Consider the following 24,883-nt stretch of genomic DNA (forward strand, 5'->3'; position numbering starts at 1 on the left):
ATGGGAGCCTAGCTCACATCATAGTGCAGACTTAAACGAAGCAGCACTTGCTGCATTAGGGTTAGAGCAAAAAAAATACTTTACCAAAACGGTAGATGGTGAATACACGTTTTTGCCATTTATCCAGGCAAACCTGACCTGGATATCTGAACGAAGAGAAGAGTCACGTAACTAAGCATTTCTATACATACAGACAGGGTCATACTCTGCCCTAGCATCTATGTATATCAATGCTTTCTCATTAGCAAGTTCTGACATGGTCTACTTTCAGAAAGCTAAAACAGACGTTCTTTGATAGCTTTTGAAGAAAGAAACTTCAAATATATATGGAGGCAGTCCCAATTTTACTGACTATTTCACAATGTTATTATCGCTGCATTTATTCTTCCTAAAAAACTAGAGGAAAGCATATTGGTATGAATTCTTCCTTTCATGTTCCCATGAATTAACTTTTTTTGGCAACTACAGAAAGACAAAAAGGTGGCAACAAAAACAGCTGACTGGGCAGTGAGACTACCCTCAGAATAAAGTTCTCCATCTTAGGTATTTGGTGTTCAAGAATTTCAATGCTTTAGTTCCAAAGGAGGCCTACTGCAGGTTAAAAGGGGACTACTCCATGACTGAAGAAGCAATTTGTAACAGGGTAGAGGGGATCAAAATACGTACCTTCATTGCTTTTAACAGAGGTGCTGCGTCTGAATGACTTTGACATACTTGTAAGTGGTACTTACACGGGTGAGGGTGGATCTGCACAAGTCAGTGTTACATCACACATACAAGTGTGCACACATTTTTAGGAGAATATATAACTGATTGCATAATCAGAGAGACGTTCAACACAATGCAACACTTTCTAAGGCGCTGCAATTTTTTCTGTTTGTTATATATAACCAAGAAGCACTTTTAGAGCTGGTTGATTTCCGGAGTTTGGTGCCGTGTTATGAATTATGAAGACAAATGTCCTTAGGACTCTGGATACACGAGTAATTTCGCAAACTTGGATATATCAACCCTGATGACGTCCTATTGGACGAAACGCTTTGGCTGGGCTGATTGACTTTTTGATAAAGAAATCAATAAAATTGGTTCTGAACATAAATACACGCCTTCTGATGGACAGAATTCGATTGAATGGATGTTATTTGCGACTTTTGGATGACAAAATAAACTTTCATTGCTCATACTGAGAGATACTATTTGTGATTATTTGCGCTCCTTTTTCAGTTGTTGTATAAGCACTTTTAGAGCCAGTTTAACCCTTCATGCTGGATTTCAATGTACATTTCTCTTATTTTCTTCCCCATGCTGTGTAATCAGTTCTTTATTTGGGGCTACTGCAAGTGGCAAAGACATTTCAATCATCTCTACAAGCTACAAATAAAGGAACTTCCTCTACAAGCAAAAACAGTTACAATTATCATTCCATTTAATATGATATTTGTATTTTAGAAATCGTACTGACCTGGATATTTATTTCAATAAATGGGGCAAAAGTTTATTTTTTTTTATTACAATACTACACAGACATGACGTTAACCCTTCAGTTCACAGTGCATCAGAGATGGTTCAGGAAAAGCTAAGTATCAGTAGATTGTGTCACAGAAGTCTGCATGAATGCCCATATGCTCCGCTCAGTAGCTTCATTGTTAGGCACATGTTAACTGTGAGGCATATAGAGCAGTTCCCAGAAAGGAGAAATATGTGCAGTATTAGCTAACATAACTTGTAATAAAAGAACAAGAAAAAAGAAGAGGAGAACCTTGGCAGCGACTGGTGGCGGGAGCCCACCCCAAAAAGAAAACAAGATACCCATAGGAGGGTTATCAAGAGGCAGGCAGAGGTGGTGAGAGCGACGCGGAACAAGGGGGGTGCCCTGGCCTGTAGACCCATCTCTGCTTTGTGACTGCGATATGGGAAAGCCTAGGGGAAAGCTACAGACGGCCCCGCCTGATCCAGATGATGCTGGGCAGGAAGAGAAACGATCAGCCTCTCCTGAAGCACCAGGGGACGCAGGGGTGCAACAACAATTGGCCCGAGTACTCCAGGCTATCACAGATGCAAGGGAGGCACTGCATCAGGATATTGCAACGGTGTCGGTGGGCCTGGGACTGCTGCGGGCTGAACACGCCAAGCTGGCAGACAGAGTGGAGCAGGCCGAAACCTCCCTGGCGACTCTGGAGCCGGCGCAGAGATCCATCGCGGACCAGGTGGGAGACGTCACCCGTAGATTATCGGTGCTGGAGAAAAAGGCAGAGGACGCAGAAGGCAGAAATCGGAGGAACAACATCAGTGTTTTGGGCCTTCCGGAGGGAATCGAGGGGTCCAACATGGTCCAGTATCTGGAGGACAGGCTCTGCGACAGTAGCACGGGAAGGGCTGACCCAGTTCTACACGCTGGAATGGGCTCCTTCGGGTTCCGGTCCGGCCCCTGCGCCAGGTCGCCCTCCGCGTACAGTGGTGGCCAGGCTCCTCCACTACAAGGATAGGGACCACCTTCTACAAACAGCACGCACGGCTGGGCCATACACAGTTGACAACAGTAAAGTTTCCATTTTACCGGATTATACGCTGGAATTCCAGCGCCGTTGTGCGTCTTTACTAGCTGTCAAAAGAGCTCTCCGTGATGAGGGGGTTCAGTATTCGCTGATGTTTCCAGCCCGTCTGTGGATTATCCTGGATGGTGCAACGCACTTTTGTGAGGACCCGTCGGAGGCATGGGACTGGCTGGAGACGTATAAGACAGGCAAGAGACCTGCTAGGGGTGCTGGGGCTCATATACCCCCGAATCAACTACCGCTGTGCAGACGGAGGCCACGGCGGCGCCCTGCCACCCAGAAGGCGCCCAGTTCTTCCCAGACAGAGAGGGGGAGAAATGAAGCGCTGCGTGCAGTGTCGGAATTGCTACGGGACCCTGCGAAGGGTTCGACGACTGGCACAGGAATGGATGGGTCTGCTGCAGGCACGGACACGGACGAATCCCAGGCTAGTGGCCTGCAGATGCCACATGTCACACCAGGCACTGCTGATATTGTTTATCATGTCTCAATGATTTGACTTCCTTACAGGTTGTTGGACGAGCGGTGTGCCTTCTTATTATTGATTACATGCAGATTTTGTTTTCATTGGGATATTGCTCCGGGGCTGGGGCCGGGAGGGAGTTGGAGGTTTCTGCTGGTGTGGCACCTCCCGGGGACGGGAGCGGATTGCACAACATGGGGCACGGGAAGGGACTTTACAATTCTATTGCTGGTTATTGTCGGACTGCAGCCACCTTTCCCCATTGTTCCTCTGTAGTTACTAGAGGGAATCAGGTTAGAGTAGTTTGGATGGGAATTAGCTTCTTAGTGCCTGTCCTGGGGTGGGGTTGTTGGGGTCGTTTTATTTACAGTAAGGGAATGTTACAGGGTATATGGCGTAAAAGTTGTGTGGAATCAGGGCGGATCGATGTCATGGGTTCGATATCGGATTGGAAATGTTTATCTTGGAATGTCAGGGATAGGCACACCATGGTACGGAGCCATAAGAAACACGCATATTTGGTACGTAGAGAGGTCCAGCTGGCTTTTCTTCAGTAAACACATATAGCGCCGAAAGAAGATGTGGCATTGCAGCGTAGGTGGAGGGGCAGATTTTTTGCACGACGTACTCCGCCTTTGCACAAGGGGTCCCGATATGGATCAGGGCGGGTGTTCTTTCTCAACCCACTCGACAACTGAAGGATCCTGAGGGCCGCTATGTATTGGTTGCAGGTCGGCTCAATGGTAGGGATGTAGTGCTGGGCAGCATATATGCACCAAATACAGAACAATCGGCCTTTTTTGCACACTTGTCTGGGAAACTTGCTCCATTCTTAACTGGGTCGGTGCTAATGGGTGGGGATTTCAACTCTGTCACGGATGTCCTATTACATAGATCTCACCCTCCCCTCCCGGACGCACCTACCCATGCTATTTCAAAGGTCAGGCAGGAATTGGAGTATAGATGGGGGCTGATAGACACCTGGAGGGCGCACCACCTGCTCGCCCGGGATTATTCGTTCTTTTCTTCCATGCACGACCTCCATGTTCGGCTTGATGCGATCCTTTGCTCTCCTGACATGCATGCTGTGGTACAGCATGGCGAATACCTTACTAGAACGCTATCTGATCATAACCCATTATTATTACGTGTGAATTTATTGCCTGATCGCCCCAAGATTCCGACTTGGCGCTTGAACCCAGACTTGCTAGAAGATCAAGCATTTCGTGAAGTAGTGGGAACTGGCATCACTGAGTATGTTCAGAATAACACTGGTACTGCCTCATCGCCAATGGTGGAGAGGGACGCTTTCAAAAGTGTAGTTCAGGGGGCATTGCATAGCGTATAAGCTGGGAGTGCGCATGGTGCTACTGCAAGACTTGGAAAGGGCGGACCAAAAGTTGCGGGACACAGAGGGAGAGGCCTGAACACCCAGATCGCCAACGAGACTTACTGGCAGCAAGGGAGGAGGTCACAGTGCAGGTAGAGCGATTACGTTGCTTCGATTATAAGAAATACACTACACGGGCACATGCAGAGCACGATAAGTCTGGGGCGCTATTGGCATGGCTAGCTAATCCAGCGCGAAGAGGGACGGTCATTTTAGAACTCCGTGCCCCAGATGGGGAAGCTTGTTATACACCGAAGGGGATAAATGACCTGTTCTTTGCTTACTATAATGATTTATATCACAGTAAAGTGGCCCCTGGCGAGGTAGTTATTCAGGAATTTCTAGAAGCGGCAGATCTCCCAGCGCTAGATCAAGAGAGGGCGGAGTTACCGGGTCAAGACATTACACCGGGGGAAGTCTGTGGCACGATTAAGCATATGGCCCGGAAAAAAAACCCTCCTGGTGGAGTTTTATAGCGTGTATGTTGACCTGCCACCACTCGAGAGGCGTTAATAATACCATTGCTCAAACCGGGTATGCCTCCTCATGACATGACCGCTTATCGCCCATTATCAATGCTGACCACGGATTACAAAATCCTGAGTCGGATTTGGCGACCCGCCTGCTTCCATATATGGTCCAGTTAATACACACGGATCAAGCGGGATTCATACCAACACGGAATACGGCTCAGAATGTACGGCGCCTCATTACTGTTTTAGAGGCAGACACCCATCATAAAGAGTCTGCTGCTGTATTGGCAATAGACATCGAGAAGGCCTTTGACAGCTTGGAATGGCCATATTTGTTCCAAGTTCTGCGGCAATTTGGATTGGGAGAGGGCTTTGTAGATTGGACATCCCTTTTGTATAGACAGGCCACAGCGCGGGTGAAGACGGGAGTGATGATAACAAATACTTTCTCTGTGGGTCGAGGGACAAGACAGGGTTGTCCCCTCTCTCCTCTGCTGTTCGCCCTGGAGCCGCTGGCGGCACGGGCTAGGACGGGCTTGCACTATTCAGGATTAAGAGTGCAAGAGCAAATCCATCATATCGCTTTAAATACCGACTATCTCCTTCTGTTTTTGGCTGATAGTGAGGGTGCCCTTCGAGGCGCGAGGGTTTTATCGACGGACATTTTGCAAAGTTGCCGGACTGAAGGTATATTGGACGAAGACTTGCCTGTTCCCTGCGGCGCTGCAATCTGAGGGCAGAGACTATACGCAGGGGTACGATGGGAGCGACAATGTCTGACGTACCTTTGCACTCGCATTTATCACACCCATACTGACTTATTGGAGGGCAATAAGGGCAGGGCCATTAGAGCACTTAAGGGTAGTATTGAGTGGGAGCGTGCCCCAAAACTCTCGGTAGCTGGGCGAGAGGCCAGTCTTAAGATGGTAGTGCTCCCCAGACTGTTGTACTATTTTAGAACACTGCCAATTTGGGTCCCAGCATCGATTTTTAAGCAACTCCAGTTGATGGTGGTTGGGTTCCTCTGGGCTGGAGGACGACGGAGAGTGGCTCTCACAGCTGGCAGTCCCTGATTTTGAATCGTATTATTTGGCTGCACAATTACAATGGCTCACTCAGGCGGTGGCATGGTCATTTTGCGGCACTGATGAGGGGAAAAGGACTCCGCTAAATAGGCAAACGCTTTGCAAAATACTATTACAATTGCCAATCCCAGCCTCCTTTCTGACTCGAGAGATGGGGACGTTTAAGCTTTGCTGGAATAGAAGTCAACGGCACCCACAAATAGTGCGTCCGTATGCCCCTGAAATCCCATTGGCGATATGTAGTGCTCTACCGCATGGCAGTAATTGGGTGACGCTGGGGGACTGGGCGGAGAGGGGGTTGACCACCATAAGCGGATCTGTATGAAGATGGCTCCGTGATTCCATATGAGATATTACAGGACAGGTATGAACTGGCTCGGGAGACTATTTATTGCACCTGGCGCTCATAACGGCCGTCCAGGCGGATTGGAAAATGGGACTCAGGGAACCGCCTCCCTCCATAGTTTGCCAATATGTGGTCCTGGCTGCTGGCACCATCAAGGCAGTTACCTGCTTATAACGCCGAATGACAAGCGAACGACTGACCCCACTAGTAATGCTTCGGCAGCAGTGGGAAGTGGACCTACGTGATGAAATTCCTGAGGGGACATGGGCGGGACTGGTGGAACGTGCATGGAAAAGCACTAGAAACGCACGCTTCCAGCTGGTACATTTTTTTATTCTTCATCAAGCATACCTTACACCTGAAAAAAATAAGTATTTTAATGTGACTTCAGCAATGTGTACGCACTGCAGCATGGTAGGAGCCGATTTCTGCCACGTGTTATGGAATTGTCCTCAACTTGGTACTTTCTGGGAAGAGGTGGTCGCTCTTTTGCGCGCTGTTACAGACAGGGACATCAAAGCCACTATAGGCCTTTGTTTGCTGCACTGGTTTCCCCATACCTCTTGGAATAAGATAACCAGTACATGTATAGACTTGGGGCTCTTGCTGGGAAGAGAGAAATAACAGCCCACTGGAAGGCCAAGAAGGGCCCTACCTTTCAGAGATGACGTACTGAATTTCTTAAATGGGCAGAATGCGAGGGAACCACACGACTGCACCTGGCAACCCGTGCTAAAAGCGATAGGGCGTTGGAGCTGGCAAGGGCTTGGGAGGCACTAGTACACTTATTGAAAGTACCACACTCTTACACCGATGAGTACTCGAGCACGCCAGGATTGGACACTCCTCCTTGAGGGATTACACCTCCTTAAGAGGACGGCTCCAGTGCTTTCTCTCATGCAATTATCACTAAACGCAGAATGGTTTTCTGGATTACTGTGTTGGGCACACTTGGTATCTCCACAGATATGACTGGTTGCTATTGCTTATAAATCATTGTTACGCCATTGGGGAGGGGGAGGGAATGGGATTTCACTTTGTGTTATTTGATTTAATGATAAGTGGATAGCTGCAGCTGTATGACATCGACGAAGAGGTTCTCTCTAGTGAATTTGGTTGATGTTCTGCTATTTTAAAAGATGACAATTATTATGGACAGTATTTTGATACACTTCTAATGTATAACCGGAAGCAAGAAGAAGTCTCCAGAAAATAGTTTATTTTCATAAGGTGATGCGGACTGTACAACTATCCTTGCCATAAACTGCAATTGTTTTGTTGAGAAAATAATTAAAATATATTTAAAAATAAAAAAAATAAAGCGGCAGGCAGAGATTTAAGAATGTACAGGGGCCAGCCCCTCAGCTCTCCAGTGTGGGTCACTGCAGTATGTTGAAGCAGGGGTTTCAACAGGGACTACCAGAGCAACAGACCAAGACAATGCAGTCTGCAAGGATAAGGATGTATGTCGGCAGCTGTCAGGACCCCATTAGTAGCACATGTGGGAAACCAGCACAACCGCCGTTTGCCAGGCCTACAGCTCTTTTTTCTTCTTTCTTTAGTGTTTATTCAATTAAGGTTAAAGCACAAACCAGATTTCCCATGCAGGATTTTGTGCACATACCGAAAGGAATGAGATCCAATCCAAATCAGGATCAGATTCAATGAAAAAAAACCATTAAAGAGAAGGATAACACAAAGAACAAACATACAATTTATTTATCAGAACGAAACATAAGACTAACCTGAAGGTATCCCCAACTGTAACAATCTCCACTTCGCTATCTGTCGAGGTAACATTTATTTCTTCATTGGCATTGACCTGAGGGGTGGAAGAGGCTTCAATCACCACAACATCTTCATCAATACTTCCTGAAAGTATAACAGGAAAATTGAACTTTGTTAAACTCTGCAAGCGATTAATGTAGGTTTTTCTCGGCATCACTAAAACAGTTTGTTTAAAAGTTTAATCACAGATATGACAACATACTGCAACATCACATCTTTCAGGCTTCAGTTTTACAATGATCGCAATAATATACGTAAAGACAAATGTTCAATAAAAACATCAATTAAAGATATCTCAAATGCATAAGGTAGCCTACTGCTACAAGGTATTGCTACAATCTAAGGTGCACTGACTGTATCCTATAACCACAGACGTGAGGTTTCACAAATAAAAAAAATCCATTATTAATTGGAGTGGGGGACAGACTACTCACCTCAAAGAATAATCAGAACCCTTGTCAAGGTGAACCCTCAAAGTCACTAAATTAACCTGAGCTCAGTTCAACCCGCTGGTAGTTATAGCACAGAGCAGACAGGCTTAACTTAGAGAATTTTGGCGGTACTAATTCAGAACCAAAACCCAAAACGGTAATGAAGTTGAAATACAGCATAATAAAACCCCCACACCGATTTAGAAAATAAATTAGACTAAAATGTAAGAAACAAAATAGCACCAAAATTACAAAACCTTAAAGGGCGGAACCGGAGATATGAATCTTTTAAGTTTTAAGTATGAATAGGGCCAAGAAGCACTGTGTGATTGATGGTCAATGGTCGTTGTAGTCCAGGACCTGACGGCGATAGGAGTGTGGGTCAGATAGACCAACCAGGTTCGTACGGGTCACAGAATTTACCTTCTGACTTTAGTCCTTTAAGTCCCAAACCACACCAGGAGTACACGTCTAAAGCCACCAGGTGCTATGGGGAGACACTTAGAGACTCACAAAGTGTCAGGCCAAGGCCAAATAGCAGGGTCCAGTCCAAGTCCACTTGCTACTGGTCAGTTACAGGTAAATGCCTTTTGTAGCTTTAACGAGAGGTGACCCTAATGACCCTTGCAGTCCACTTCCTTCTTTTTGGTACAAGTGGGAGAGCATGTGTAGTCTAGTAGTTCTTAACCTTCAGCCTTTTGTGGGCCCCCACTTAATCATTACCGGAAGCTGGGGACCCTGGCCTAAGTATTTTCGCCAATTTGAACTGCAAAACAATAAACACAATATACAGAAATGAGCATTCAGCTAATAAACACACAAATTATGCAATATTTTAATAAGTTCATAAACAAATATAAGAAAAGTTATAATATGCATTTTAATCAGAAGGTTGAAGCTTTTCTACATTCAATTGACGCCACTCATCGTCCATGCTAGATTCAGTTTGAGGCACTTGCACAGCTCTCACGAAACAATCAGAGGATAATAATTTTTAGCCTCAAATTTTAGATTCCTTCACATTTACATAATGTTTTAACATTTTCAATTGTACATTTTGCTTTTTTATTTATATAGACTTTATTAATCTGTTAACACTATTTAAATTTGTAAGCAGTCACAATCCACCGACCCCCCCCCCCCCACCCCCCACAGTAGACTCTGCGGCAACCCAGGGATTCTCAGACCAAAGTTTCAGAACCACAGTTTTAGGCTCTTTTCAGGTCTCAGACAGCAGGTTCTGTCCTCTTCCGATCTGCTACAGGTCCAGGACTGTTCTGAAGTGGGTGCCAGGAGGTGCCATATTTAAGAATGGCACAAGCTAAGCTAGTGATTGGAATGGCTCCTGGGGAAGCTGTAACCAATGGGGTAAATGTAGCAAGGACCAACACTACCGCTTTTGGGCATTTTGAAGATAGTAAAAGTGTTCAGCCTGGAATCTGAAAGGGAAGCGGGGGGTGCTATGGCAAACCTAGTATCTGCCCACATCTAACACTAAAATCCAGTTTGGGGCAGTCAATGTAACCCCAATAAACTGAGACAGAAGTCTGGTAGAACAAAGCAGGGGTTTCCTGCAACTAGACAATGGATACACAACGGGTTTTTTTTTTTTCCATCTTGTTTTCTTGCCTCTCAAGTGTATCCCCAGGTTATATATAAACCCCAGCAAACCAGTCAAGCAGAATTTGACACTCCAGCAGGATATTACACTGTAATATCCAAAAACAGGCCCACTGAAATTGGAGCCTGCCCAGCTAAGAGAAAAAAGGGAGGGTACTGCCCAAGAGTCAGCTAACATTTGCCTGTGATAAGAGAGGCCTCTTTGAAGTTAATCAGTTTCCTGGGCAGAAGAGCCCACTGGACACCCTGTCAAGGAAACACCACTACCTTCTAACACCCAAAGCTTTTGTCCAGCTCTGAAGACAGTTCTATCACCTCATTCAGCCGCCAGGTGACAGAGCACATGTTAATGGCTCTCGATGAAGACTTTTCACAGGGAAAAGATATCTTTCTAAATGTATCTTTTTTTTGATAGTTATTAAAAAGTTTATTTTACAATTAAATTGTATTCTGAATAACTTTTAACAAGAGTCTTTGAATTAGATTTCTATCTGATTCTTAACTGCAATTAGTATTACTCGATGTAATAATGTAACCCAGAGTTTTCCTATGGAACTGCCAGCCTTTCAAGAGTGAAAATAGCTTCGGAGGCTTTTTCACTGACATTTTTACATTAAACCTTTGATTGTCCTACTTTTAACAATCATGCACTATGCCTTATGGGCAATAGGCCTATTTAAGGGTGACATATATTTAAAAGGAAGGTTTTGACCTTTAAAAGGGTTTCTTTTGATCAGTCAAAATGTTTTTTTTACACAGCTGAAATCAGGCTAAAATAGTAGGCCTAGAGTCTTGTGTTACAATGTCACGGTAGTAGGCACAACAGGTGCTGAAGTCCATTAGTGACATTAAACTTACAGGCCCTGGGTACCCTTTGTACCATATACTAGGGACTTAAAAGTAAGATTTATATGCTAATCAGTGGTATGCAATTTTGCCATGTTAAAAGGCACTTAATCCCTGGTTTGCATGGATAAAGTCCACAGAGGAGAGTTCTAGAGTCAGAGAAAATATAGGGTCCAGCAAAAGGAGAAAAGTCTAAGGTGACCATGCAGAAAGGGAAAATTTCCAATAGCTATTGCACTGAATGGACTACTTGGCGGAAACCTAGGAGAAGCAGTAAAACACTCCAGAGTGCTAAAAGCAATGGAATGATTACTTACAAGTAATCTTGTATTACAAATCACCACTGGCCCGTTCAAAAACATTTATAATCACTATGTCCATATGAGAGAGGATCCCAATGACTATACCCATATTTTTAACCGAGCCTATTATGTGTGTTGTACACAATCAGCATCACTACAAAACTCTAACATTGATACCAAACAGGACATCATCAGAGAGTGAAGGAAAGGGCTACGTGTGCAAGAAAATTATGCAATGTACTGCATATTATTGGCAACACACCTGTGTTTAACCTTATACATCTTTCCTCTTCACAACAAATCGGGAGAACATTTCCAAAGCAATGCTTAGGGTACAACTGAAAGGGCTAAAACCCAAATAACTAGGCCCTAACAAAACACCACAGTTGGTGCGATTTTATTACAAAGACTGACAGAAAAGCACCTCAACTAGATCATCAATATGTTTAAATTTGAGACATAATTGGCAGCCTGCCAGGAAGTAGTCTGCTACAATAATTAAATCCACCTTTTCAAAGGAGTTGTAATTGGCATGTGCCCCAAAAGGCAATTCAAAATGGAGTCAACCTGTAAAACATGCAGACTGGATGCAGGGCAACATGACAATTATTGAAAATTTAAATAGCACAGAAATAGGGACGCCGAGGAGTATCCCAACAGTGAGCAGAGCAAACTAGCAAGGGTGTGGAATCCACAAACAATAAAAGTGAAGGTCAAGTAACACCAACAGAGAGAGAAAAATGTACACTCTATTCGGACAATTCACTGTGTTAGAAATATGTGATTCAGGAATGATCACATAATAGAACAAAGGAATGCAGCCCAAAGATTAATGTTGGAGCTTTTGAGTGGTGGCAAAAGTCTCTGCCCGCCTGCTCTCCTATGAGGTGCCTTCTGAACAGGCAGATATCTAATGGAGAATGTAGACCCGGCCTCCCTCAGCCCCCAGATAGGGTTCAATTCTGAGGCGGGTTCCAGTGGGGTAGTGTCTTTGGTTTCTTTCTCACATCACCACTGCTGTACCTCGACTAAGTTCATGTGTTCACAGGATCACAGGGGTGGCAGCAGCTTCTGTGATAAAAGTCTGGAGCAGTCAGGGTTGAAACAATATGCTGGAAAGTACCATGGCTGCAAAAAAGGTATTCTAGATGCCGCACTGAGAATAATTAGAGACACCAATTGACAACCCGACACAAATAAGCGTGTGGCTGTTGTGCAGCATGGCTGAGAGTCAACCAAAAAGCACCCAAAAAAGCATTATGTAACTGCTAGCATTTACCGCATCATAGCGTTTTTGTAATTTCTTTTTTAAACTATCACCCTGGCTGCATAGCAGTGGTGCTCCTGTAAAACATGACTAAGAAAACATTGCAAAAGCCAGAAGGTCTTACCTAGGCGAGACCTTTTAGCTTCACCATTATTTTTCTGGCAGGTGAGCACGGGACAAGCTACATGTGCAGGAGTGGGGCAGAGTAAGCAATGACGCCTAATGGCATTAGAGATTGGGAGGTGTAAGCAAGAGCGTGTGGGGTTCAGTGCAAGCAATGTGGGAAGAAGGCACACGTTAAGTTGCAGGTTCCATCGCCTGAGGGGGGTGAAAAGGGCAAACAACATCGGGACAGTTAATGACGACGCAAGCAATGACAAAGCTACGACGACGGGGCAAACAACAACAATAGAGAAACAATGGGGTAAAAATGCAACGAGCCAACAACAAAAACGGAGCAACTACAATACAGTGGGGAGAGAGAGTGTGCAAATACATGCACTTTTATGGAGTGCTACAGCTGAAATAAAAGAAAGTAACTCCAAAATCATGCAAGCAGTGCACTGGGTGCCAAAAGCACGCAGGACTTGGGCCATGAACCAGGGGAGGGAAAGACACACAAAGAGGAAGTGAAGACAGAGTACGCCGACCAAAGAGAAGTAAGGAAATTAAAGTGATGATGAAGCCTACCAAAGGTAAGCAATGGGTGGCTTTTAAGCGCTCAGTAAGCTGACAAAATGTCTTGCAAGAGACAGTGCAGTATGGTCTCAAGCGAGACCTAAAAATGGTCAAAAGAAGGCTTCTGAAGTCACAAAGCAGCGAGACTCTTAATATCAATATCTCACTGCATTTGGACATGTCTGAGACTGTAAGCAAATCAAAAGCAGTAGTGAAGTTTATGGAGGGAAAAAGTAAGAGTTAGGATACATGGAGTGCAACAGAAGCGACAAAAGGTTGGGCAGAGAATTCATATAATGGAAAGGTTAACCACGGAGACTGCAGACTCTACAGGAGTAGGTCTCATCTAGAACTAGCTAAACCTCAGTCAAACATTGATACTGTACATAGGTAACAGAGGTACACATCTGGATGTTTGGGGTCCGGTCACATTTCCCAGGCAAAACATTCATTAAAATTACTGGTGCTTGAGGATTTGCTAGGAGGGTAGGCTGAAGACGGGCAACCACATTTAAAATTACACCTCCAGTCTATCCACATTCTGGTAGAAAAGTCTGGATTCCCTTATGATCGCTAAGTGGAGGGAGAGAGTGCTGAAGGCAGACATAATCAGTAAAGAGAAGTAGTGAAGCCTATTTTGTTCCCAATTTCAACCCCATTACTCTGGCCAGGAAGGAGGCTCTGGCAATTGATAAAATAAGATAGCTAAAGGTATTCCTGGAAATGCTAGGGTTCACAATGAAGCTCAAAATAGAATTAAGAGACAAACAATAATATTTATTGCATACCAAGTCTGCAAATGTCTGCCTGTAAAACCTGTATGCTGATGCGTATTAAATAGAACTGTAAACATCAATTTGGAATCAGCTGGGGACACCTTCAGTTAACTTATAGCAAGGAAATTTGTTCAAGATGGCTGGAAGTAAGGTGGGAAGTTAGGAATAGTTTTTTTTTAGTATGGTTGATTGGTTATTCTTCAAATTTGCTCTCCGTTTCTCCTTTTTAGGTCAAGTCTACTAGACAGTGCATGCCTGGTCTGTTGCATACTGTGCCTTACCATAAACATACAGGTGTTTGGAGCCCGCCAGTCACTTACTACTGGTTGGCTTTCTTTGTCAAGTCTCATTTGCCTGCATCTTACTTGTGCCCTAGCTCGTAAATCATGTGTTAGTCCCTTCTATGGAGCATTGCCTCTTTACCATCACTTTGATTGGCTTGCACTGCTACTTGCATGGATTGTTTTTTCAAAGCACTACTACTTTTGTGTTGAGTACTCCATTAGAGTGCATGTTTGAGCTGTATTCCTCGGGAACTTCTCTCCCTGTGCTGTGCTCGAATGTGTGCTTTTCCTATTGCCTCCCCGTTATATTCCCGAGTTAGGCCCATATAGCGCAGCAGCTTATTTCTTACATGGTCCTATTTTTCAGCAGTTACCTTTTGCACATATCTGCGTGTGCAACAATGTTGTATTTGTTTCCCTGAAACTAAACTGGTTTCCAAATCTAGCTTTGCACAACATTATAACAAAATCCTGAACATCATGTACAAGGCCTCATTTCTTACTATGTACAAATGTCATCTACGTCTTCATCCACGGGGCGACAGGGCTAACTACATATCCATGACATCCATAATCTGTACGCACACCGCAAGGCTGCTTTCTAATTTAAAAGATGAGCATCCCACTAAATTAGCACAGGAGGCACTCCAGCGGACACCAGAGGCCCGTGTATGCTGAGAATTCACCATGCATCGGTCTGACATCCCGAGAGGGGTGTCATATTCGTGACCGAGACGGGGTCCCCCATTCTCTCTCACCAGGTAATGGGGTTGGATCGTCCCTTGGGAGGATTTTCGGCTCTACACTTACATACACTCTAGGTACACTAGAGTGGGGTTCGCATAGTAGGAGTACGCTTGATTAATGCCTTGTTTCATATGTCTGCAGATATATATATTGTTTTAGCACCTTGGTAGATATAGAATATTAACGCTTTTGGTGCTTGAATCACTTTTATCTGCTTCTGTCTATTAATCATTGCAGCACATGTATTCTATACGAGAATAACGTTGGTTCAATAAATGTATTGAAAACGTCCCACTGTGTATTCTCTGTATACTTCTCTGAGAATAAGTGAGCACGAGTGACTGAGCGAAAGGTTCTGAACCGCTTCCACGATCACTGAGGGGACAGGGTTGTCATGCTCAGTGGTTGCCAGGAACCATTAGTTCCTTGATAAGTTAGGGGGGCTAACGGTGGTACTGTTAGCTAGCTGGTTTGTAGGCCAACACATCCTGCAGGGAGATCCGTATCAGTCTTGACACCAAGCCCCTAGTTTATGTTGTCCAAGCAATGCACAGATCGTACAGATTAGTAGGAACTATACAACACTCCCACCTTAGATCTCTGTGATGCATCCCTGTCCCCCTATACCTGTGTTGCTTTCATTTGTTCTTCCGCCCTCCCCTGTGTTGCTTTTGCATCCGATCCCCCATCCCTTGTTGTTTCTGCATTCCCTCATGCTGCTTTGCACACCTCCCCACCCACCGGTAACTTCAGTTCTCCGCTCCCCATCCTATTTTTTTTTTTTTTTTTTTTTTTTAACATAAAAAGCTTGATCGCTTTTTTTGTTTTACGTTACTGATTCTATTTGAATTGGTAACTAAAAAGAGAAACTTTGGCTTTGCCAATGGTTGTTTTTATATTTTTAAACCGCTCAAGTGTGGTCTTCGGCAGCGCTACCTCTCTAGTGGGTCTGTCAACACTGGCCGACATTGGGGAGGTGCATAAATCCTCACTGACGCTCTAAACCAGAGGGATTCTTTTATTTTACCTTTATCTTAGGCTGCTAGGGAAGAGCTTTCCAAGCAGCTCAAGACTTTTCTTTTTTACTGTAACGGGGGGGGGGCGGGTGTTGGAAAGCACAGTAATAAGCAGAGATTTTGCATTTGGAGCAAAAGGAAGAGGTGAAAGCTTTGGCCATACCCTTCATTCCACTACCTCAAAAGGGACAAACAAGCATTTCTGTCCATACCCCCCTGCCCACTAGACACCAAGCGGTTCAAAATGGCACTAAAACTATTTTGTCATCGAGCCATAACCCCTGCCCAAGTATGGTATGTGTACCTATATAGCATGCTAATCACCTGTGAGGGTATCCAGGTGTTTGAGCAGGTGGGCAGATGTGAGACCCCACAGTGTTAGTCAAAGAGCCACGTCTTCAGGAATTCCAGAAGCGAGGAGGAGGCTCTGAATTAATGTGAGACGATGGTCCAGGTTTTGGGTGCGATGCAAGAAAATGAGCAACCTCCAGGTCTTCTTTTGTGAATGTGGAGGGTGTGAGTGAAGGAGAGTTATTCAGAATGTATGTGCCTGGCAGGCTGCAGAAAGTATTTGGCTGTTCAGGTATGCTGGACCAATGTTGTGACTTCTTTGTATGTGTGTGAGAAGTTTTAATTGGCTTGGTTTGTGAATGAGGAGCCAGTGGAGCTCTTGAAGGTGTGGCGAGATGTGAGTGCAATGTAGGAGGTCGAGCAGGAGTCTTGCAGCAGCTTTCTGGATGATTTGGAGTCTGTGTAAGAGCTGTTTGGAAATCCCGGCATAGTGTGTGTTGCCACAGTTAAGTCTGCTTCTGATGAGTGCGCGCATGACAGTACGTCTGTTGTTCTGGGGTGGACATCTGAAGATCTTTTGTAGCATAAGCAAGATGTGGAACCAGGAGTAACTCACTATGTTGAATTGAGCCGTCATGTGGAGTTTGTCATCCAGGATTCCCTGGTATCTGGCGTGGTCAGTAGTCCTACCTCTGCCATCCACCTATGGAATCTGATAGAGAGTTTTTGTTCCCCAAGAGCAGCACTTCCATATTGTCAGAGTTGAGCTTCAAATGCAAAAAGAACAAATGAAAAAGAAGTTGAGCTTCAGACAGAATGATCTAATCTATTCTGTTACCATGATCATGCAGTTAGTGAAGTTAGTTCTGGTGGTGGTCGTCTTGTCAGTCAGGGATAGGATGAGTTTGGTGTTGTCGGTGTAGGATATGCTGGTGATGCCTTGGGATCAGATAATGTTAGCAAGCGAAGCCATGTCGATGTTGAACAGGGTGGGGCTGAGAGATTAACCTTGGGAGGATCCACAGATCAGATTCTTGGATTCTGATGTGTAGGGTGGTAGTCTGATTCTCTTGGTTCTTCCCCAGAGGAAGGAGCCTATAAAGTTGAGGGCGGGTCCATGGAAGCAGATGATGTGAGAGACTATCAAAGGCGGAGGAGAGGTCAAGCAGGATAAGGGCTGCAGTCTCACCTCAGTAAAGTATGGTTTGCATGTACTCTGTGGCTACGATGAGTGCTGTTTCGGTGCTATGATTATTTCTGAATCCTGACTGGGTATAGTCCAGTTGGTGGTGTAGTTCGAGGTGGCTAGTAAGTTGTTTATTGATGGCCTTTTCTATCACTTTGGCTGGGTAGGGGAGCAGTGAGATGGGGCAAATGTTGATCAGTTGGTTTGGGTTGGCCGATGGCTTGTTGAGGAGGCATTTACTGCTACATGCTTCCGGCCGTGCAGGGAAATTGAAAGCCGTAATGGAAGTGCTTTTGATGTGGGTGAATGTGTTCTAGGTGGATAGCCCTCCCAGGTTCTAAATGTGGTGGGGCAGGGGTCTGTTACCCCAGAGTGGACAGACTGCATGACTGTCGCTGTATCTGCTTTGGTAAGTGTTTTCCATTCAGTCAGGTGTCTGTCTTGGTTGGTTGTGGACAGGTTGTTACTGAGATCTTTGGAGTCTTGTTGGTGTTCGAAGTTAATGCAGATGCTTCTTATCTTGCTGTGGCATTTTGGTAGGCTTTCGCAGAGTTCTTGAGAGCTGGTGATGCTGTTGGCCGCAGGCTTGGGGATGGTGATTTTCTCGATAATGGAAAAAATCTGCTTACAGCTGTTGCTGCGCACTTTGATGCGTTTGGCTAGTGCTAATTTTGGGGTGTTTCTCAGTTGCTGGTGGTAGTGTCGGAGCGCAGACTTGCATGTGGATCTAGCGATGGTATCATGGCTGGTTGTTCATTACTTTTTTAGTTGTTTGCAGTGACATTTTGAGTTTTGAAGGTCCTCTGTGTACCAGCGGCAGGTTTGTTGATTATTCTATTTCTGTTCATTTTGATGAGTGTGAGGGAACCTGAACAGTTTTGGATCTATTTGTTGAAGATTGCGATGTACTTGTTGTGATTGTTGGTGGCGCTGCGTTTGTTCATGCAGAGGGTGCTGAGCCAGTCTGTTTCTGGGATTCCGCCTCTGTTGCAGCTGATGCTAGTGGATGCATCGATTGGGAAGTGGATGGATTGGTCTGTCAATGTGTGTTGGATTTGTATTTGATCTTGTCGTTGGTGGCAAAGATTGGGTCCAGTGTCCTGAAATGTGTGTTGGGTCTGACAAGCTAGGTAAGTTTGATGTTGGCCACTCTTTCAAAGAGTGCTGTGGATCAGGGGTCTGTTTGGTCTTCTCAGTTTCCACTTAAGTCGAGTAGTATGAAGTTTCTGGAGTTGATAGATAAGGGCGGTGATGAAGTACGTGATGGGATTGCTGATGTTGGCTCGCGGTCCATGTGGTTGGTAGGAGAGGCTTCCATTCAGGGTGAATTTTTAGCCAATTTGAAAGGCATGTGTTCCATGGAGGTGTTGTTTTCCGTGGATGTTGAACATTTGATGGTGTCCTTGTTGGTGATGAGGAGTCCTCCTCCTGGTTTGTGAAGGTAGTCCGGTCATGTTATCATGTGGACATTGGGATAGCCATGGTAATGTCGGGAGCCAATGCAGGGTTGAGTCAGGTTTCTGTGAGGAAGAGATCCTGTGTATTGCTGTTAAGTTGATCTTGGTTGCGTGTTTGCTAAAAGATCTGTATTGAGTAGCATACACAAGTAGATGTGGAGGTGCAGGTTTGGTGTGTTGTTTGGTGCTGGGTGGGGGGTGTTGATAGTGCTGCTGCAGAAGACTCAGCAGTGGATGCAAGAAAAGGCTTCCACGTGTGTGTGGTGTGGCATGGCAGCAGCATGTGGCGCAGTGGCCCAGGTCGAGAGAGCGGAGGAATACTGGGGGGGTTTGAGGAACAGGGTTTCTGGCACTGGGCTCTGTCCAGACGTACATAGGCATAGACAGGCTTGCCTCTGGTGCACCAGGGGCATAGCTGCCACCATTAAGTAGGTCCTGGGAGGGGGGGTGGCAATGGGTGAAAAGGGGGCAGTGCTCTGCTGATGCAGGAAGGAAGAGGCGGAAGAAGACGCGGCGAGAAGAGTAGGCATGGAGTGGGTGTAGGGGGAACAGGCACGGGGACCTGCGGTGATAACGGCAGAAGACCTGAAACACCATAGGGAGCGGGGGAGAAGAAACCAAAATAGGGGCACCACAACAGGTAACACCAAGGAATCAGTAAAAAAAAAAAGCAAACCAGGCACAAAGTATGAATGAAGGAACAGGTGATGACAGTGAAAAAGACTAACACAAAGTGAGGGTGAAGAAACGGGGTATGACAGAGTAAACAAGCATTGGCATTGCCAATAGGTCTCGCATTTAGGACCTTATAAGTTTAGCCATGCATTTTTGACATTGCTAATAACAATGCCTTTTATTTTAGTTTTCGTTTTTAGAACATATAAAAAAGGCATTGTCATTTACAATGCCAATAGCTTAAACTTGCGTAAATGCGAGACCTATTGCATTGCAAATGCTTGTTTTTTATGCATCGAGCAAACTCACCTCTCTTTTGAATTATTATTACCTGCCTTTGGCTTTTCATTTTATTTAAACTGTGTGGGTTTTAATTCAAATTACAAGATGACGAACTTATGTGAATGTTTTTTGTGTACACAATTGAAAATGCGAAAAGATTATTTGAAATACGCGAGGCATACACTTCCAATCGAATATTCGGCATAGCAAACATCTTAAAGAAATGCCGTCCTTCATTCTTTAAACCATGTTTGGCTTTTCAGAATGTGAAACAGGCGGGCCACATCAATCATAAATTTGCAGTCTTTACTAGTTTGCCAGCAAATGGCAACTGGATCGTGATACCAATCAAGGGCAACATGTAATTGTGGGATGTATTGAAGCAGTCTCTTTGCAGTATTCGTCAAGTGACGGGTCAGTCATGAAAAACAGTCCACCCACATTTGAGGAGCACATCAGTGCTAGTAAAAGTACACGGTTAAGTAAACGACAAAATTGCCTTTTGGTATGAATATATTTTCAGACTGCCTTGTTTTTGTGTATTTCCAGATACTGGGACTTTTGCTTGGTACCAACATGATATTCTACTGTACAAGGGCGGCCTCCTCAGAACTGTAAAAATAGGACTAATTGGGGTGGGTGGGTAAAATGTAGCAGATCATGTGCCAAATTACCTGCACACGTGAAAGTAATTGTAAGTGAAGATCTGTTTTGCACAACATACATATATAAGCAGTACATTCTAGCGCTTCTTCAAATGTGTAATAAAACATGTGAATTTGAGGGGGCGTCTCAAATACATCTCCCTAACAGTGAATCTTCTGACCATTGTGTCACCTACCACTAACCGCAAACTCTGAGTATCACATCGGCACAGATAAGCAGAATTCGTTATTTTGTGATCCAGGTTTTGAATAAAAAATGCAATTGAATGAATTTAAATGTAATTAAATTACACTGATGGTATGAGTTATTTATAAAAATTTAATTATTGTAAATAATACGGTAAATAAAAAATAAAGACGGTGGTTCAAGGTTGGGGGGTGAGGTTAACCTCTTTCCGAGATCGTGGAATAGAGACTGAACAGCCCATCATTAAGGCCTCTAGTTCTAGCATGCGACATCCCGCACACAAACTCTCTAGGAGACACTGTTTGAACATTTCACCCTCAATGTTGTTGACCCTCGATGAGTGTTTTTCTTTTACTATAGCAGTCATTTTGAAAAGCTGGGTCTCCAAGTTTGGTCTTCTATATTCCAGTAGGCTTGTGGACCATGTACGCACGTACTCCTGACACCTGTACCTCGAAAGTCCATAGAGTCAGAACATCGAATCAGGAAAAGCGCACTTGGCCTTCTGTCAGACCCAGGCTAATGTATGTATTTGACAATGGTCCATAGCCAGAGCTTTATTTGTAAAAGAATGAGTGCCGGCTGAAGTTGTGCTCAGAAGCCCGTGGAAGGTGCTAATAAATGTCTGCATGCCGAATGTCAAGGCTGCGTAGGCTTGAATCCATCCCATGCCTCTTTAATCCACTACTAGACACCATTTGATCTCATTCTTGCTGGTTCCTGCTTGCTCCCTTTGGGGCGGTTTTTCAGTCTTTCTCTTCCTCAGTCTTTGTGATATGTGCGGTTTTTCCTCTCTTGCTCTAGGGAAATGTCAGTTATGGATAAGTAAGGGCCGGCCCCTAACAATAACTGCTGGTGGCCACCACCCGCTCAATTTAAGCACTGTCCATAGCACGCCTGCAGAAAGTATGAGGATGCTTTACATTTAACAGATACATACAAAAGCAACAGAGCAGCTGGCAAGACGGAAGACAAGGGTCAGGTAAACCTGTAACAGGTGAGCTCTTAGGTCTCCTCCGGGTGACATAACAGAAGCTTTTATCCTTGGATCCACTGGAAGAGCGTTCTAGAAAGTAGTACCTGCTTATAAAAAAAAAAGCACTGGCAATGCCATTAGGTGTGGCTTTAAAAGAATGATGTATTGTAAAGTGCAGCATTACAAGTAGATAGCATGGTAATGACTACCCTCTCCCAGTCTGTGCTGTTGCCAGAGAAAAAACACCATAACTTATCTAGTTATTTAGGGCACTTTAATAGCATTACACGGTCATGTATGCCCCATAGAATTTAACTTCAGGCAGCTGGATAAATAAATGAAATTATCACAGCTGTGTGGAAAGCAAGCACTTTTTGTGGAAGCACACAACTTCTGCCCAAACAAAACGAACTCCTGTATCCCAACATATGGGCGGAGCCAAAGCCCCTCTCCTATTTATTCTCTCTCACATAATTGTCTGGCAACAGTGGCGCTGTCAAGCTATACCATAAAAAATGGTGTTGAGCTTGGGTCATTCTGAGTCTAGGTACTTCTAGAAAAGAGAATTCTTTGCTTCTTAGTCCTCATTTTGCCTGACATGCAAAGGAGACTGGACAATATGAAGGTGGATTGAAGGGTAGGGCTTCGAGTAACCTCCTCCACACACAGCAATGGTAACACACAAACTGGCTGTGGAATTCAGGAAGTGCAGCTCCATATTTGTGAATTTCAGGCCAGTTAGGAGGGTCTTCATCTGGAAGTTTCATCCCAATGCAGATGTGTCTGATCATTGAAGGCTAGTCATAAGTGAATCAGGCAGAGCGCTACCATCTGCCGTCCCCAGGGGGAGCAACATATGGCTCGCCCAGTTCATGGGCAGATATTCAAGGGGGTCCATCTCGAATCCTGTTCTGTTACTTCAATCTTCAGCAGCCATCACAGAGGAGGGCCAAGAACTAGAGCTTGGCAAAATGTTTTACCAGTGGTGCCATGCAGGGAAGGTAGTGGAACCGCTGATAAAGAAATCTCTCCATTTGAATGTGTGGTGTTTTGGTTCCTGAAGAGTTCACTCCAGTCAGAGAACTGTTTGATTGTGTATATGTCCCCAACCCGAACACTGACTGTTCACTTGTTCTCCTAGTGCTGTGAAGCAACTTTGGTAACATCTTCAAACACTATAATAATAGGCTGAATAAATAAATATAGCTGCACTCATTTTGAGAGGATCGCTCTATAGCATCAGCTTCATTCTACCAAAAAGCTAAATACTTCCAAAAACTTAAGTGAGCTCACACTCCCTAAAAATGTGCATCACACATCAAATATACTTAGGATCATCGGCCCTAACATCTGACTACACTCACTTTGGAAGGTCAACGCGTTGAGGTGTTTAGTTCAGAGCAGGAGAACCAACATGGACCGCTCCTATACAAAAACCAGTCCCTTGACGGGGAAGTGATGACAAGTATGTGAATATTAGCATGTTGCGTGTGACCCAGACGTGTGGGATCAGCACATGGTATTGCCTTGTTGTACTGCTCTCCAGAAAAAAGCTGATGCATCAAAGCCACGGATCTAACCCTGTACACCAAAACAGCCTTTGTGAAAAGAACCTCTCACAACAAAATATTTCTGTAATCCTCGCATTAGCATTTTATCGGATATTGCATTTTTAATTCAAGCTTTTGTTAAGAAAGATGTAAGTAGTTGCTAAATACAAATTATGGTTCATGGAAAATTTATGACTTCAATTGCCAGCGGCAACCTCCTAAAAGTTGTGGGAGTTTTCGTTATTTCATTTTTTTCACTTGTTTTTTTTTTTATTTATTTATTTTTTAATCGGCATCTCTACACTTTGTCAATATTCTTCAAAAGTAGCATTCACGGTTTTTGGGCCGACGAAACTAAACTAAACCTTGCCTCGTACTGTGTATTACACCGAATAAGTAACAAGACGCGCGGCCGCGCTCTGTGGCGGGGAAGGGGCTGTTAACTAAGAGGGGGGCAGGAGGTGAGCCTGCGCGTGGTGCACGTGGAAAGGAAAGCCATAAAGGAAAGCCAGATGGCGCCTGATCGGGCGCTGAAAGCTGGTGGCTGCGCGTGTAACCGCAGCGCTAGGCCAGCAAAAGCGTGTGGCAGCACTTTGAAAAGCCACTTACTACATGTCTCGCAGTGCAACGTATGCGCTGGCTCAGGCGAGACCTAAAAAGAGAAGATAGGCTCAAAGTATGGGTAAAGAAACGGGCGATAAAGAAAGGGTGAAAAAGAGGGACAGTAGTGAGATCCTAAAATGGGAATGGTACTCCCATTGACCTTGGTTTGATCCGTTACTGTCGTAGGTTCAAGTCACATAAGTGAGGCAGCGTTTGTAGTGCGACAAGTGGGGGAAACATGGAGTGGTAGGAATTTTGTGGATTCCTCTTGATTCTGGGTGTTTGCATCACAGAAATGTAAGGACAATGCTTGATTTTAGGCAAAGTTTGAGGTTCACAGGGCATTGTGGATACGAACATCTTGTGGGATTCACACACGGCACACCACATTGGAATCCCCTGGGTGTCTAGTTTTCATAAATGTCTGTGGTTGATAGGTTTCCAAGGGTGGAGGGCCAGCATGGTTCCAAATACGGCAGCTACCCTCATCGCTGATCTGTCAACGTAGAGCTTTAGGGCCTTGTGTGAGTGGGCCAAGATACCACAACGCGCAAGTGAGGTACCGTTCTTATCAGGAGACGTGTGAGAACTTTGGGTGGTCCGAAATTTGGAGATGCCCACAGATTCCGGAACTTAACTGCACAGAAATGTGACCAATATGTGCGTTTCTAGTCAAAGCTTGAGGTTTGCAAGGGTTTCTGGGTAAGAAAACTGTGGGAGAGCAATACAGGTCACATCATCCTGGATTTCTATAGGTTTCTAAAAATGTGCAGGTTTGAGAGGTTTCTCAGGTGTTGGATGAACAAAGGCCCAAAATCCACAATTACAAAGATTGCAAAAAAAAAAAAGTGTTAGTTTTGGGTGGAAAAATGTCATGTGTCCATTTGCGTATTAGGACCAGGAACTAGGCCTACGCAGACGAGCGAGGTACTATTTTTACCAGG

General features: G+C 44.7%; 1 protein-coding gene across 6 annotated transcripts in view; it reads right to left on the bottom strand.

The window, feature by feature from the left end:
• The window catches only part of RNF111 (ring finger protein 111), a 340,882-nt gene that overhangs the window by 231,278 nt on the left and 84,721 nt on the right, over positions 1–24,883 (bottom strand). For all 6 annotated transcript variants that reach the window (XM_085643745.1, XM_085643742.1, XM_085643743.1 and 3 more), the window contains exon 3: positions 8,058–8,184. In XM_085643745.1, the coding sequence (XP_085499871.1) occupies positions 8,058–8,184 (127 nt within the window). The remainder of the gene's footprint in view (positions 1–8,057; positions 8,185–24,883) is intronic.

The sequence above is a fragment of the Triturus cristatus genome, chromosome 3_1 (genome assembly GCF_964204655.1).
Source record: "Triturus cristatus chromosome 3_1, aTriCri1.1, whole genome shotgun sequence".
Classification (NCBI taxonomy): Eukaryota; Metazoa; Chordata; class Amphibia; order Caudata; family Salamandridae; genus Triturus; species Triturus cristatus.